The sequence below is a fragment of the Bos indicus x Bos taurus genome, chromosome 2, assembly GCF_003369695.1.
Source record: "Bos indicus x Bos taurus breed Angus x Brahman F1 hybrid chromosome 2, Bos_hybrid_MaternalHap_v2.0, whole genome shotgun sequence".
Taxonomy (NCBI): domain Eukaryota; kingdom Metazoa; phylum Chordata; class Mammalia; order Artiodactyla; family Bovidae; genus Bos; species Bos indicus x Bos taurus.
The window spans coordinates 17753962-17770589 of NC_040077.1; the positions used below are offsets into that span (position 1 = coordinate 17753962).

Genomic DNA, 16628 nt, shown 5'->3' on the forward strand with positions numbered 1-16628 from the left:
TTATAAATGGCATCTCTATTAGAAAAGATAATTGTCTATTATTGCTATATAGGAATGTAATTGGTTTTCTTATATTGATCTTGTTCATAGCAACTAAGAGCCATTGTTCTTTCTAGTCTAAATGTGATGTTCCTTGTGGGTAAAATGTATGGATTCCCCCTTTCCAACGTAATCTATCCGATTTAGGAATATCTTCATAAGAAGCGAACATCAGAATAATTTGATGTTCGCCAATAATGCTCCCCGTAGTTGAATTGTGTGTTGAGATCCTGAAGATATCTCCAACAGATTCCCTAGAAAATTAAAAAGTAAGTCTTTTGAAGACATTAATATAAACTGAGATCACCTCGTCAGCCAGTGGCACACTCTGATTGTAGGCAAATTGTGTTAGATGAAAACAATTTGGCCAGCTAGACTTTATTAATTTTGATTTTAAAAATGGAAATATCAATACCCCCCAATCTAGCTCTGCTCCTTACTTAATCAACTTGAAGAAAATGTGATTAAGAGGAACAAAAATCTAAGAAAAACAAGGACAAGACACTAAAGAAAAAATAATGATTCTCAGACAACACAAATCTTGGGACAATTTCTTCCTGACTTCCCGTGTAATTAAATTTTTATCTAAAAACTGTGTTGAACCAAGGAAGAAGAAATAAATGTCTTTCTGCTCCAAATGTTATTTTGAAGATTTTGCTTATGAGTGTAATTTGTTTTGATTTTATTTGATTTAGAAAATTTATTCTGCCACACATCCTTTTGCTTCAGTCTTAGCAACAAGCACCCTTATCTGTGTAGCTGAACCACAGGCTCCACTTGGTGGCCAAGCACTGAACAGAGTAAAGGCGACAAGAAACTTCCAAGCAATGTTTTTGGGTTTTTCTTCCTTGCATCTTTTGAAATATTTGAATGGACTGAGAAAAAAGAAAGCAGGAACTATTATTCAAAGATGACTTTGATGACATCTGTCATTTCTGCTGTAGACTGTCAGTCCTAATCCTGGTAAGGTAATTATGGTAAATGTAGCTAAAAACTCAAAATTTAATAAGACCTGAAATCCAGGAATTTGAAGCACAGCCAATTCACCATTGAATTCATTGAATTTATAGATGATTCACTAGAGAAGCAGAAACATGTATGAAATGGTGGCGGCTGTTTTTGCACGGCAGGGAAGTAAGGCTCAGGAAAGCAAAATGCTCTGCTGGAGACCACTTACAAAGTTTGGAATAAAAAGTGTATTTTCATTTCTCCTCTCTTACCTGCAGTCTCTCCTTGAATCAATAGCTATGATTTCTGCCTTTCAGCTGGGAGGTGAAACACCGTACTTCTTTTTATCTCTAGGTGATACACAAAAACGCAGCTTTCCCCTGTTTGCAGTCTGTCTGTGTCTTTGCTGAAATGTACCACAGTGAGGTCAGAGTTCAGATGGTCTGTGGACACTGAACTCGGTACTCATCCAAGAGCAAGATGACCCTTGCTTTTGTATAGGCCAGCTACAGATGCCCAGGAGGGGGGCATGAGAAGAAACTGTCACCCTGTTTGCAATCCAGCTCAGTACAATCAGAGACTTTCAGCTTTTCAAGGGCTCACTGCCGCTCTCCAAAAACATAAACATTTCTTCCGAAAAAATTTCCTGCTCAAAACAGACTTTCAAATATTCTCTGATTAAAATTGCCAGGTTTATTTTGTTTGTACCATCTGTTAATGCAATCATGTAAAATTCTGTGATTTGATGTCAGTCGATGCTGAACCAAATGGGACTGCAGACTTAGAGACTGAATGAGAAATGAGCTGTATCTAATGAGATGTCCTCCGAGGTGGCCCTGCTGCGGGAGCCACTCATGAGCTGGACACATGCTTCTGCCAGACGTGTGTGATGTGGGCCAGTCGTTTCCACAACTGATAGTTTCTTAGTCGTTTACAGATATGCTCCCTGTTGTTTCTTGTTCCTCTTCTCCCACTTAAAAGTTACATTCTGAAGCCAAATTTATGAAAATATTTTACCACATGGTGTTGGATCATTTACACTCACCCCATCCACTTCATCAGTAAAGCTTTCATGTGAATAATAGTTTACTAAACATATTGTGAGTATATTGTTTCTGTTCCATTGGAGTGGCTAATGTTTTACTTTTAAAATTGGCTGGATAGTTTTTATACAAATCCATAATTTTATTTGGAAAGCTAACCTGGGACTGTTAAAAGAGGGGGGGGGGAGAAGAAATCATTTTTCCTTTCTTATCTATCAGCACTAATCCTCTTAAAAGTACCCTTTCAATCAAGAGATCCAGGAGAAGCTCAATTTCCTCAGCAAATGGAATACTGAAAGGCACAGTTTAAAAGGGTTACTACTGTGAGTGAAAAAGGAAAATAATGGAATGACCTGTGGAGACACCCTGAACCCAGGAACACAGAGTGCCACACAGATATGCACGTCCATCTGTCAAACTGAAAAGCCAAGGAAATGGCAGGCTTTGACTTTCTGCTGGTGGGGACAAGTACTGGAAATATTTTATTGCAAAGTGACTGAAACCCAGTCAGAAGTTTAACACTTATCAGGCAGGCAGCACTGGCTTAGAGAAAACGGACAACGGTATTCTCCCCTGGGCTCCTCCAGCCTAAACAAACAGGGATAACTAAGTTTTAAAATAGTGTGATGGATTTGGATGACTCAGGAAAGTTTTGTCTTAAAAAAAAAAAAATAAGAAGAAAAATGGCTGGGGAAATACATTACCAGAATGGTATGGAAGCACATAAGAAACTGCTTATAGATTGCCCAAAGAAAACAGAACCAATTTTCTGAGAAGATTGAATAGAAATATTGAGTGAACCTGGCTTCATTTACTGCTATAGAGTTCATGTGAAAATGTAATTAAGAAGACTTGGGATAGAGAATAAGAAAAGATAGAAGGCACAAAATGGTCCTTTACAGTTTCCTTGGAAGGTCAGAGCCGCACATTATGAAGCACAAAGTTAAAGTGGGTTTGCAAAGACTTGGCTGTGCTCCAGAAGTCTCTCTTTAATGTTGTTTGCAAAATTTATACTAAAGGCAGATTTATGAACTCTGTTAGAGAACAGGTATTTCTCTTCTTATTCATAGAGAAGAGCTTTATTATTTTGGTTCAGTTGCTAAGCAAAATATAGCTTGAGTTTGACTGTAAATTTTCAGTTATATATTTATTTATTTAGAAATAATAAGCCTTCTGATTGCAAATCAGAAGATCCCAGGGTCATATAAGGACTGTTATCAGTTTCAAGGCCTTATCCAGACCTTATGGTTTCACCTCTGAAATTCTACGTTAATGTATTTCATCTTTTTGTGGTGTCTAAAGAACTGTTTGTCACCTTTCTGCAGAGCTGAAGCCTGGATACTGGTTGAGAAAGCAGGTTCTAGAGTCAAGCTAGCTGAATTTAAGTCCTGGCTCTTTCACTTACTGGGCTTCCCTTGTGGCTCAGCTGGTAAACAATCTGCCTGCAATGCAGGAGACCTGGGTTCAATCCCTGGGTTGGAAGATGCCCTGGAGAAGGGAAAGCCTACCCACTCCACTATTCTGGCCTGGAGAATTCCAAGCACTGTATAGTCCATGGAGTCACAAAAAGTCAGACATGACTGAGGGACTTTCTTTCTTTCTTTTACTTACTAGTGTTGACCTCAAGCAAGTTCCTAATCCTTCTGAGACTCAGTTACTCCATCTGTAAAATGGTGGTGGTAATAGTTTCTACCTTGTTGGGGTATGGCAGAGATTACACAGATACAGAATGTAAAGCATTTAGCACAGTATTAGCATACAGCAAGAAGAATCAAGCCTACTCTCTTGTGGACAGTTAAGATACCAACACCAGGCTGAGCATGTAATGGATATAACCTACCTCTCCATATCCTAACCTCCTCTTCACTTTCCTTCCCTCTTGTTCTCTGGGCCTCCATCAGCTTCTCCATATTTGTTAAGTGGTCCTTCTCTAATGAGGACAGAAGATTTTGGTCAATGCCAATTTTTTGAAAGAATTATATCTTCATATATTAAGAATTTCTTACTTGAGTTCATTGAGGATGAATGTCCCATAGATCTTAAAACAGACAGAAAATGAAAGAATGGGTCCAAAGATAGGAAATGGGATTATTTAGTAGCAGGAGGAATTAGGACAAAACAAAAAAGGAAACAAAGATTTATGAAAGCAAGTGAACCCAAAGCTGGTTCAGCTGCTTTTAGCCACAACTACAGTGTTTCTCAATATTGTTCCAACTGGAGCATCGACCACTGAAAGTGTTTCACACCACATTTTACTCCAGGACCCTCAAGGCACATTCAGTTCAGTTCAGTTGCTCAGTCGAGTCTGACTGTTTGCAACCCCATGAACTGCAGCATGCCAGGCTTCCCTGTCCATCACCAACTCCCAGAGCTTACTCAAACTCATGTCCATTGAGTCAATGATGCCATCCAACCATCTCATCCTCTGTCATCCCCTTCTCCTCCCGCCCTCAATCTTTCTCAGCAACAGGGTCTTTTCCAGTGAGTCAGTTCTTCGCATCAGATAGCCAAAGTATTGGAGCTTCAGCTTCAGCATCAGTCCTTCCAATGAATATGGACTGATTTCCTCTAAGATGGACTGGTTGAATCTCCTTGCCATCCAAGGGACTCTCAAGAGTCTTCTCCAATACCACAGTTCAAAACCATCGATTCTTCAGTGCTCAGCTTTCTTTATGGTCCAACTCTCACATCCATACATGGCTACTGGAAAAACCATAGCTTTGACTAGATGGACCTTTGTTGGAAAAGTAATGTCTCTGTTTTTTAATATACTCTCTAGGTTGGTCATAACTTTTCTTCCAAGGAGCAAACATCTTTTAATTTCATGGCTGCAGTCAACATCTGCAGTGATTTTGGAGCCCCAAAAAATAAAATCTTTCACGGTTCCCATTGTTTCCCCATCTATTTCCCATGAAGTGATAAAACCAGATGCCATGATCTTAGTTTTCTGAATGTTGAGCTTTAAGCCAACTTTGCACTCTTCTCTTTCACTTTCATCTAGAGGCTCTTTAGTTCTTCTTCACTTTCTTCCATAAGGGTGGTATCATCTGCGTATCTGAGGTTATTGATATTTCTCCCGGCAATCTTGATTCCAGCTTGTTCTTCATCCAGTCCAGCATTTTTCATGATGTACTCTACATGTAATTTAAATAAGCAAGGTGACAATATACAGCCTTGATGTACTCCTTTTCCTATTTGGAACCAATCTGTTGTTCCGTGTCCAGTTCTAACTGTTGCTTCCTGACCTGCATACAGGTTTCTCAAGAGGCAGGTCAGGTGGTCTGATATTCCCATCTCTTTCAGAATTTTCCACAGTTTCTTGTGATCCACACAGTCAAAGGCTTTGGCATAGTCAATAAAGCAGAAGTAGATGTTTTTCTGGAACTCTCTTGCTTTTTCGATGATCCAACAGATGTTGGCAATTTGATCCCTGGTTCCTCTGCCTTTTCTAAATCCAGCTTAAACATCTGGAAGTTCACGGTTCACATGTTGAAGCCTGGCTTGGAGAATTTTGAGCATTACTTTGCTAGTGTGTGAGATGAGTACAATTGTGTGGTAGTTTGAACATTCTTTGGCACTGCATTTCTTAGGGATTGGAATGAAAGCTGACCTTTTCCAGTCTTGTGTCCATGGCTGAGTTTTCCAAATTTGCTGGCATATTGAGTGCAGCACTTTCACAGCATCATCTTTTAGGATTTGAAATAACTCAACTGGAATTTCATCACCTCCACTATCTTTGTTCATAGTGATACTTCCTAAGGCCCACTTGACTTCACATTCCAGAATGTTTGGCTCTAGGTGAGTGATCATACCATCGTGATTATCTGGGTCAGGAACATCTTTTTTGCATAGTTCTTCTTCTTGCCACTTCTTCTTAATATTCCGCTTCTGTTAAGTCCATACCATTTCTGTCCTTCATTGAGCCAATCTTTGCATTAAGTGTTCCCTTGGTATCCCTAATTTTCTTGAAGAGATCTCTAGTCTTTCCCATTGTATTGTTTTCCTCTATTTCTTTGCATTGATCACTGAGGAAGGCTTTCTTTTCTCTCCTTGCTATTCTTTGAAACTCTAAATTCAAATGGGTATATCTTTCCTTTTCTCCTTTGCTTTTCACTTCTCTTCTTTTCACAACTATTTATAAGGCCTCCTCAGACAGCCATTTTGCTTTTTTGCATTTCTTTTTTTTGGGGATGGTCTTGATCCCTGCCTCCTGCACATTGTCACAAACCTCTGTCCATAATTCTCCAGACACTGCCTATCAAATCTAATTCCTTGAATCTATTTGTCACTACCACTGTATAATCGCTTCCCTTGTAGCTCAGTCGGTAAAGAATCTGCCTGCAGTGCAGGAGACCTGTGTTCAATCCCTGGGTAAGGAGGATCCCCTGGAGAAGGAAATGGCAACCCACTCCAGCATTCTTGCCTGGAAAATCCCAAGGACAGAGGAGCCTGGAGGGCTGAAGTCCATGGGGTCACAAAGAGTTGGGCACGACTGAGTGACTAACCTTTACTGTATAATTGTAAGGGATTTGATTTAGGTCATACCTGAGTGGTCTAGTGGTTTTCCCTACTTTCTTCAGTGTAAGTATGAATTTGCCAATAAGGAGTTCATGATCTGAGCCACAGTCAGCTCCCAGTCTTGTTTTTGCTGATTATATAGAGCTTCTCCTTCTTTGGCTGCAAAGAATATAATCAATCTGATTTTGGTGTTGACCATCTGGTGATGTCCATGTGTAGAGTCTTCTCTTATGTTGGTGAAAGAGGGTCTTTGCTATGACCAGTGCGTTCTCTTGGCAAAACTCTATTAGCCTTTGACCTGCTTCATTCTGTACTCCAAGGCCAAATTTGCCTGTTACTCCAGGTGTTTCTTGACTTCCTACTTTTGCATTCCAGTCCCATATAATGAAAAGGACATCTTTTTTGGGTGTTAGTTCTAGAAGGTCTTGTAGGTCTTCATAGAACCGTTCAACTTCAGCTTCTTCATCATTACTGGTCAGGGCACAGACTTGAATTACTGTGATATTGAATGGTTTGCCTTGGAAATGAACAGAGATCATTCTGTCGTTTTTGAGATTGCATCCAAGTACTGCATTTCAGACTCTTTTGTTGACTATGATGGCTACTCCATTTCTTGTAAGAGATTCTTGCCCGCAGTAGTAGATATAATGGTCATCTGAGTTAAATTCAACCATTCCAGTCCATTTTAGTTTGCTGATTCCTAAAATGTCGGTGTTCACTCTTGCCATCTCCTCTTTGACCACTTCCAATTTGCCTTAATTCAGGGACCTAACATTCTAAGTTCCTATGCAGTATTGCTCTTTACAGCATTGGATTTTACTTCCATCACCAGTCGCATCCACAACTGGTTTTTGTTTTTGCTTTGACTCTGTCTCTACCTTCTTTCTGAAGTTACTTCTCCACTGATCTCCAGTAGCATATTGGGCACCTACGACCTGGGGAGTTCATCTTTCAGTGTCCTATCTTTTTGCCTCTTCATTGTTGTTCATGGGGTTCTCAAGGCAAGACTACTGAAATGGTTAAGCCATTCCCTTCTCCAGTGGACCACATTTTGTTAGAACTCTCCACCGTGGCCCATCCATCTTGGGTGGCCCTACATGGCATGGCTCATAGTTTCATTGAGTTAGACAAGGCTGTTGTCCTTGTGATCAGATTGGTTAGTTTTCTGTGATTGTGGTTTTCATTCTGGCTGCCCTCGGATGGAGAAGGATAAGAGGCTTATGGAAGCTTCCTGATAGGAGAAACTGACTGAGGGGGAACCTGGGTCTTGTTCTGATGGTGGGGCCATGCTCAGTAAATCTTGAATCCAATTTTCTGTTGATGGTCAATGCAAGTTAACATTGTAAAAGTACCGAGAAGTGTTACAGTAAAGAAACGTGCTTTATTTTGTTTACCTCATGTTATTGACCAATACACAACACTGACCAATAACATTTGGAGAAAGCCTCTACTATTGTTATATTGGAACTAGGAAACAGGAATTCCCATAAATAATGAAAAATTTTAGGGCATTAATGAACCATGGTAAAATTGATGGGCAAAAACGTGGGACCAATATTTAGTGAGTGCCTATTATGTGATCAAAAATTATGCTAACTGCTTTAGAAATATTTGCTTTTCCCAGTAAGGTTAAGATCATTGTTTTTAAGTGGTAGGGATATTTACAGTGCTTTACAAAATAATGTCATGGCACATATTAGCAGTCCTTAAGTGGGGACAGATAGCTCTTAAAAGAAGGAGAGTTTTGAGAACTCATGTAGCCCATCTTCATGCCTAAGAGTGGTCCTTTTGTACTCACTGAGAAATTTGGAGATTCTGAAGTCTCCTTCCCCTCAATTCCCTGGAATGTAGCATCGTATGCAGACCTATGAATAGTCCTAGTTCTACCACTTATTGGATACATAACCTTGAATAACATACTCCTTTGAGCCTGTTTAAATACTAGGAAAATAATAGTGTGTAACCTAAGTTTGTGAAGGTTAATATTACAAACCATACCTTATAATTGGTAGTCAAAAAATTGCCATTCTGTTAATTTGCAGTACTTATTCTTGCATCCATTAATCAAAATATTTTTCTCTTGCACTGTTATTAGAAGAGGTTATATGGAGTCCATAAAATAATATGCACAATTTCTATTTCCAACTTCTACCAACTGTGATTTGAAATACTACAATTTTGTCTATGTATATTTGTGTGTTTGTAGAACCAGCATATATTTAATAATGTTAAGTATATGTAATATCACATAAAACAGAAGTTTATGTATTGTTAAAGGAAAGAACTACATTTTAATTTTTCTTTATATTCCTAGCATGGTCCCAGGTACACAGTATTTTGCTGTCATGTGAAATGAATGAAAATAATAGTGGTAAATTGCACTAAAATTATGTTTTATACAATATAATATAACAAGTGTAATTTATTAACAGGACATTTTGCACTGCGGAGCTAGCCAGGATAGAGTCAAACTGTGGTTTTTAAAATTCAATGCTAATTTTTGATGCCTTAGCAAACAGCCTATGCTTACAGCTCAGTCTCAGCTGACATGGGTACCAGAAAATTCACTGACAAGACTCCTATGTTGGAGATAAGCATTATTCTATGAAACTAGATATGGCTTCAGTTCTTTTGCAAGAAATTTGAATTTCCCTTCTAATAGATTGAATGTTAATATTTTGGTGTACTTCAACTCTTTATTTTCTTTCTTCTCTGTTTACTGTTTTACCTTTAGTGTTTTTCACCCTCATGCAGTAGAAAGTAGAAAACTGCCTCTTTTCGCTTTTTGAAATGTTTATAAATCATTGATCATGAAACATTGAGAGGTGAAGCCAGGGTCGGGAAGGAGAGAGTACTGCACAATAACAGCTATTAACTTTGTGGAAAAGAACAGATCTTGATTTCAGTTCTAAGTATAGGCAGATGCACAAACAATAGCCATAAATTATGAGCCTTCCCTTCCTTTCTTGTGCATATTCGCCTACATTGCCAAGGAGACTGAACTGTGGGAGAGAGAGGTCCTTATACTACTCAAGTGAATAAAAGGTAAAAATGAGTTAGAGATTGAAAAATGCTGGTATACCAAAAAATGACCATATTTGGGGTATATTTTCAGATAGTGTTAAGGGAAATGGCAGGTGACCTGAATTCAGGGCAACTAGACCCTCCATCACGTAGAAGGCGATGGCACCCCACTCCAGTACTCTTGCCTGGAAAATCCCATGGGCGGAGGAGCCTGGTGGGCTGCAGTCCATGGGGTCGTGGAGAGTCGGTCGCGACTGAGCGACTTCACTTTCACTTTCCACTTTAATGCATTGGAGAAGGAAATGGCAACCCACTCCAGTGTTCTTGCCTAGAGAATCCCAGGGACGGCGGAGCCTGGTGGGCTGCCGTCTATGGGGTCACACAGAGTCGGACACGACTGAAGTGACTTAGTAGCAGCAGCAGCAGACCCTCCATCACTCACACATCTCAGTTGACCTGCCCCTTTCTACTATCAACCCTCTTTTTTTTTAAGCTTCTTTTCTGTGTCTCTTTTTAACCTACCATGTTGTGGTACTCAAACCTAGAATGCAGCATTTACTGCTTTATGATCTGAAAATAATGACAAGTTTCTTATACATTCAACACATCCCGCTGTCCTCTGGGCCTTACCCAAGATTGCCGTTTATTTTATGTGTGAAAGCAACTGAAGAGTGCTCTCTTAACAGGAATGGAATGCTGTGGTCGAGACGCTGAAGAATGAGGCGCTGGGGCTTCTCCTCTCCAAGGAGCATGTGCAGAGCGAACACTTACAGCTCTCTAACCAGAAACTGAATCAGCTTCAAGAGGAGTTTGGTCAGCTCATGGAGGAAAGGAAAAGCTGGTTAAAAAAGGCAAATGAGTTTTTTAACAGTGCAAACAAGGTGAGTGTGAGGTGAAGTTGGTCGTTTCAGGTCATCCGAGCAAACCAGTATGAGATCTATTACGTCAGCAGGCTGGCGCACATCACAGAAGTCTCGGGTCCACATAGAGTTTCAGAGGTGACAGCAGCAAAAAGGAGCTTTTAAAATATATTCCCCTCCGTAACTAAAACTAAGAGACTCTGTGCTTTGACACGTAAAGCGTCACTTAAAAAGATCAGGGAGAATTTTATCTTCGTGCTCTCATTGGTCTGTTTGAAGTAGACACCTGTGTGCCAACATGGCAGTGTTTCTCCCGGAGGAAGGGAATTATAAAATATAGCAAGTTTTAAAAAAATAAAACCCTGAAACTTTTAACAAGAAAGTCTTCCCATTTTTAAAATCCTCTTTCATTTATTACGCAATGATACACAAATATTGCAGGCTTTTGGCATGCAAATCATAGAGTTCTGCTTGACTGCCCTGCCTTGGTTTGTCTTAGATTGGAGTATAGTTGATTTACACTGCTGTGTTACTTTCAGTTGTACAGCAAAGTGATTCAGTTATACATACATATATATCTTTTTTTTCAGATTATTTTCCCTTAGAGGTTATTAAAAAATACTGAGTATAATTACCTGTGTTATACAGTAGGTCCTTATTGGTTATCTGTTTTATATATAATAGTGTGTATATGTTAATCCCAAAGTCCTAATTTATCCTCTGTTCCTTTGCAAATCAGCCAAAGGAAAATATTGTCTTAGATTCTTTCCAGGCCTTTTTGAGTGGAAGAAATATTATTTCTCTTGTTTGAGTCTTTTAAAATTGATTGTACCTGGTGGCTCTGAGTGGTAATGTTCATGTGCTCATGTCACTTAAGTATCTGAAGATGGCAATATTTTTTGAAAAATTCTCTGCCTTTCTCAATGAACATATACCTTCAAATTGCCTTATTGGAATTAAAGCTTAAATTTCACTGTTGTTTTTAAAACTGGTCAGTATGGCAGGAAATGAATGGGGAACCCCAAAAGCTAGATATATTGTGATTTAAGGGCATGACATCAACAAACTGAATACAATGTCCTGGTAGATATGAAAATTGTTACTTAATTTTAAGTTTGTTTACTAGTAGGAAACATAGAAAGCATGCATAGTAAAGTTCCAAAATAGAGGTGCTAGGATTATGGTAGGGACAACATGTTAAAGAAATATTTGTCAAATTATTTGTTGCTTTGGATTTCTTTGTTTAAGAGAAGAAACAGACATATTTTCTGGAGCTGTTGAGCTAAGTAAATGATAAGTGCTGGTTTAACTTCTTTGCAACAGTCCTATTTTTGAATAAAAGATTTTTAAATTTCTTATTCTACAAATTATACTCTTATTCTACAAAATGAGTTGGTCATCTGCCATTTAATTAATGCTGTTTCTAAGGAAAAGAATTATAGAACATTGGGTTACAGTGAGATGAAGTTTCAGCACAGGCCCTACACTTTATAGTCCTGCAAAAAGTAGAGTTTCTCTCTGTCTCATTCTCACTCTCTTACTCTTGCTTTCTCTGCTCTCATTATCTGGTAACTTGACAAGGAAATTTTTCATCTTACCTTATTCCTGGGTCTTGAATAAGAAGGAATGATATCTTTTGCAATAGTAATTTTTAAATAATTGAAGAATAGAGTGGTTACTTTCTCAAGCTTATACAGTAATTCAGGTCGAATCCTAACAAATCCTATTTCTTAACCCCAAAGACTTGACTTCTAGATCCCATTTCATCATTTGAATGCCACAGCGTTCAAGTTATAATTAGTTCAATCGGGACTTATCCATACCAAGTTTACCCATACTATGGAATTCTCTATGGCCAAGTGGTGCTTAGGTGTAGAATTCCTTCTCCCTTCTCAAAGCATCAGGAAAATAATTTCCAACTCCAAATCTAAGGATTCAGTTTGAAAGATGATGGAAATTTTTACCTTAGCAAAAATAGAAGCTGGAATTTAGAAAGTGGACGTTTAAATCATGATTCTTGAAATGAATTATTTACCATATTATTAATAAGCAACAAATGGTTAAATAATGCATGAGCTTCCCAGGTGGCACAGTGATAAATAATCCACCTGCCAATGTAGGAGGCAAAAGAGACGTGGGTTCGATCCCTGGGTTGGGAAGATACCCTGGAGTAGGAAACAGCAACCCACTACAGTATTCTTGCCTGGAAAATCCCTGGACAGAGGAGCCTGGCTGTAGGGTCACAAAGATTCAGACACCACTGAGCACAGGCATGTGGTAGGCCCCAGCTTCTAAGATGAAATAATATAGTGAGTAAATCCATTTAAATTAAAGAAAGAAACTCGAGACTCGTAAATGGTATTTTTCTTTCTGATTTATATTGTCGAGCCTCCAAATTCTATAAAACTCTTACTACTTTACCCTATTTTTGGGCATAGCACTCATAAATAATCCTAGTTACAATAAAGCACTGGATTTAAGACATTATTATAATTTTTAAATCCCTTAAAATATTTTTTTCTAGTCTGAAAGTTTTGTTTTCACTATTACAGTTATATTTTCATTTTACATCATCAATTTATCTCTGAAGCATTGAGCTTTCCTTCTGAAAATTCACTTCATTGTGCCTTGAGTGGGCCAGGGTTTTTTGATTGTGGTTGTCTACATCCTTAATGAAGCCATGCTGCCAACAGCCGGGAGGAGTCTGAGGCTTTTTACACAACTTTCTAACTAACATCTTTGCTTGCCACAGTTCATGGATGCTCACAGAAGACTCGTGACTTCTGAATCAGTTTTGAAAGACTTCACTACTCAAAGCCAAAGCAGTAACCAGAGTGTCAGAGGTCACATCAGTTCCCCAAATCCCTGTTTCTCCTCCAGAGGCAATGCAGATGGGGCCCTCTGAATGAGGGCATCACTGCAGGGAAGAATCCTAAACTTGGGGAATTAGCTGTTTTGTAACAAACAGTAAGCAACCCTGCTCTTTGTCTCAGGGGAGGACATTTCCTCAACCCTGGAGGTTGCAAATCCAGCACTGAGAATAGCCCAGGTAAAGAGGGGCCAGAGTCAGAGTAAGTATCCATCTTACTTACACACAGTAAGATGGATAGAAGCAGTGGGGATTTGCCCCTCATATGCAAATCTGGGTATTGGCACTGTGAAAAAAACAGGACATCAGGGCTTAAAAAAAAAAAAGAAGAAGAAGAAGAAGAAACTTGGGTGGCTCAGCTGGTAAAGAATCCAGCTGCAATGCGGGAGACCTGGGTTCAATCCCTGGGTTGGGAAGATCCCCTGGAGAAGGGAACAGCTACCCACTCTAGTATTCTGGCCATGGACTGTTTAGTCCTTGGGGTTGCAAAGAGTCAGGACTGAGCAACTTTGACTTTCACTTTTCACTTTACCTCGAGAACCAGTTTCATGCTTGATAAGTGAAATCATTTTTTAGCAAGCAACCTCTTGTTCCAAGTTTGTTAAAGCTAAGCCAATATTCTTTAACTTCTGTGTCAACTACCAGTGTGAAAAAATGTTAGTGCCATAGGTAGTATATCAATTAGTGAATGTGACAACTTGAGTATTTTGCTCAGTAAAAAAGCAAAATATACGATTTTTAAAATAACCTTTAAGTTGTTTGAATTTTGTTAAAAAGGAATGAATGTCATAATCTCATCTGTAGAATGGACTATTCCTAGTAAGTTTTCCATGTCATATTTATTCTTTTTTCATCCAGGTTTTTATCATGTGTATCTGGTATATAATGTTGCAATCATCAGGAAACCCCCTCTTTTCCTCTTCTTTCCTCCTCTTGTCATCTGTCCCTCTCTCTACCAATTCTATCCATATCCAGGAATGTTCTTATTTACTAGAGAAAAGTCACAAAGTCTTTTCAAATTTAAGTTGCTAAATAGGTAGGGTGGCAAATTTATGAGAACAATTACCCTTTTTCTTTAGGGATTCATTTATTTAATAAATATTTATTGACCAGCTACTGTGTGTCATGCTCTGTTCTAAATGCCGGGACTATAGCAGAGAATAAAACATGCAAAAAGTCTGTAGCCAACGTAACTCCAATTTGTGAAATTCAGTTAAGTATAATCACCACCTAATCGTCCACATTAGTAAGAGTGCCCCATTACCTTTACTCTGCAGCTTCAGGAGTGACATTGATTTCCTGTTAATCCTGCAAGGGGTCAATGATTACCCAAGGCTCCAGAGTGTTTCTTACCTAGAGAATGTCTCTGGTCTTTGGTTTGAGGTGTGCTGGTTTGTGCCTGGAAAGAGCAATAGGTGGCAATGCTGGCACACAGGCCCATAGCAATAGTGTTGCTACTGGTGCTTTTCTTTTTCCTTTTTTAAAATTATGCTTGTTGTTTAGTTGCTAAGTCGTGCGCGACTCTTTTGCAACCCAGTCTATGGACTGTAGCTTACCAGGCTTCTCCCTCCATGGGATTTCCTAGGCAAGAATATGGGAGTAGGTTGCCATTCCCTTCTCCAGGGAATCTTCCCAACCCAGGGATCAAACCTGCATCTCCTGCATTGCAGGCAGATTCTACCACAGAGCCACTATTATAGTAATGTTATGTTATTTTCAAGTATACAACACAATGATTCAATCTTTTTGTAGATTCAGTTCAGTTCAGTTGCTCAGTTGTGTCCACCTCTTTGCAACCCCATGAATCGCAGCGCACCAGGCCTCCCTGTCCATCACCAACTCCCGGAGTTTACTCAAAGTCATATCCATCGAGTCCATGATGCCATCCAACCATCTCAACCTCTGTCGTCCCCTTCTCCTCCTGCCCCCAATCCCTCCCAGCATCAGAGTCTTTTCCAATGGGTCAACTCTTGGCATGAGGTGGCCAACGTACTGGAGTTTCAGCTTTAGCATCATTCCTTCCAATGAACACCCAGGACTGATCTCCTTTAGAATGGACTGGTTGGATCTCCTTGCAGTCCAAGGGACTCTCAAGAGTCTTCTCCAACACCACAGTTGAAAAGCATCAATTCTTCGGTGCTCAGCATTCTTCACAGTCCAACTCTCACATCCATACATGACCACTGGAAAAACCATAGCCTTGACTAGATGGACCTTTGTTGGCAAAGTAATGTCTCTGCTTTTCAATATGCTGTCTAGGTTGGTCATAACTTTCCTTCCAAGGAGTAAGTGTCTTTTAATTTCATGGCTGCAATCACTATCTGTAGTGATTTTGGAGCCCCCCAAAATAAAGTCAGACACTGTTTCCACTATTTCCCCATCTATTTGCCATGAAGTGATGGGACCAGATGCCATGATCTTAGTTTTCTGAATGTTGAGCTTTAAGCCAACTTTTTCACTCTCCTCTTTCACTTTCATCAAAAGGCTTGTAGATTATACTACATTTAAACTTATTACAAAACATGACTTTATTTCCCTGTGCTATACAATATATCTTTGCTGCTTATCTGTTTTATACATGGTAGCTTGTATCTCTTAATCTCATATCCTGTCCTATGCTTCCCCCTCTGTCTCTCCACTGGTAACCGCTGGTTTTTTTCTCTGTGTCTATGAGTGAGTTTCTGTTTTGTTGTATACATTCCTTTGCTTAATATTTTAGATTTCACATATAAGTGATAATACAGAGTATTTATCTTTCACTGACTTATTTTACTAAGGATAGTACTCTCTGGGGCCATCCACATTGATGTAAATGCAGAATTTCATTCTTTTTTGACTGAGTATATAATATGTGTTTACACACCATGTCTTCTTGTTTCATTCAGCTGTTCATGGACATTTAGATTGCTTCTATATCTTGGCTATTGTAAATAATGCTGCTGTGAACATAGGGTTTTCAAAATAATGTTTTCATTTTCTTTGACTATATACCCAGTGGATTGCTAGATCAGATGACAGTTCTGTTTTTAGTTTTTCTGAAGACTCTCCATATGGTTTTTCGTAGTGATTGCATTAGTTTACTTTCCCACCGACAGTGCACAAGGGTTCCCTTTTCTCTACATCCTCACCAGTATTTGTTATTTGTGACCTTTTTGATGATGGCCATTCTAACAGGTGTGAGGTGATATCTCATTGTAGTTTTGATTTTCATTTCTCATGATTAGTGATGTTGAGCATCTTTCATGTGTCTGTTGGCCATCTGCATGCCTTCTTTGGAAAAAATGTAGATTCAGATCTTTTGCCCATTTATTGTCAGTTTTTGATATT

General features: G+C 39.1%; 1 protein-coding gene across 4 annotated transcripts in view; it reads left to right on the plus strand.

Moving 5' to 3' along the window:
* CCDC141 (coiled-coil domain containing 141) overlaps positions 1 to 16628 on the plus strand; it is a 224979-nt gene that overhangs the window by 114028 nt on the left and 94323 nt on the right. For all 4 annotated transcript variants that reach the window (XM_027556444.1, XM_027556434.1, XM_027556425.1 and 1 more), the window contains one exon: positions 10259 to 10453. In XM_027556444.1, coding sequence (XP_027412245.1) covers positions 10259 to 10453 — 195 coding nt within the window. The remainder of the gene's footprint in view (positions 1 to 10258; positions 10454 to 16628) is intronic.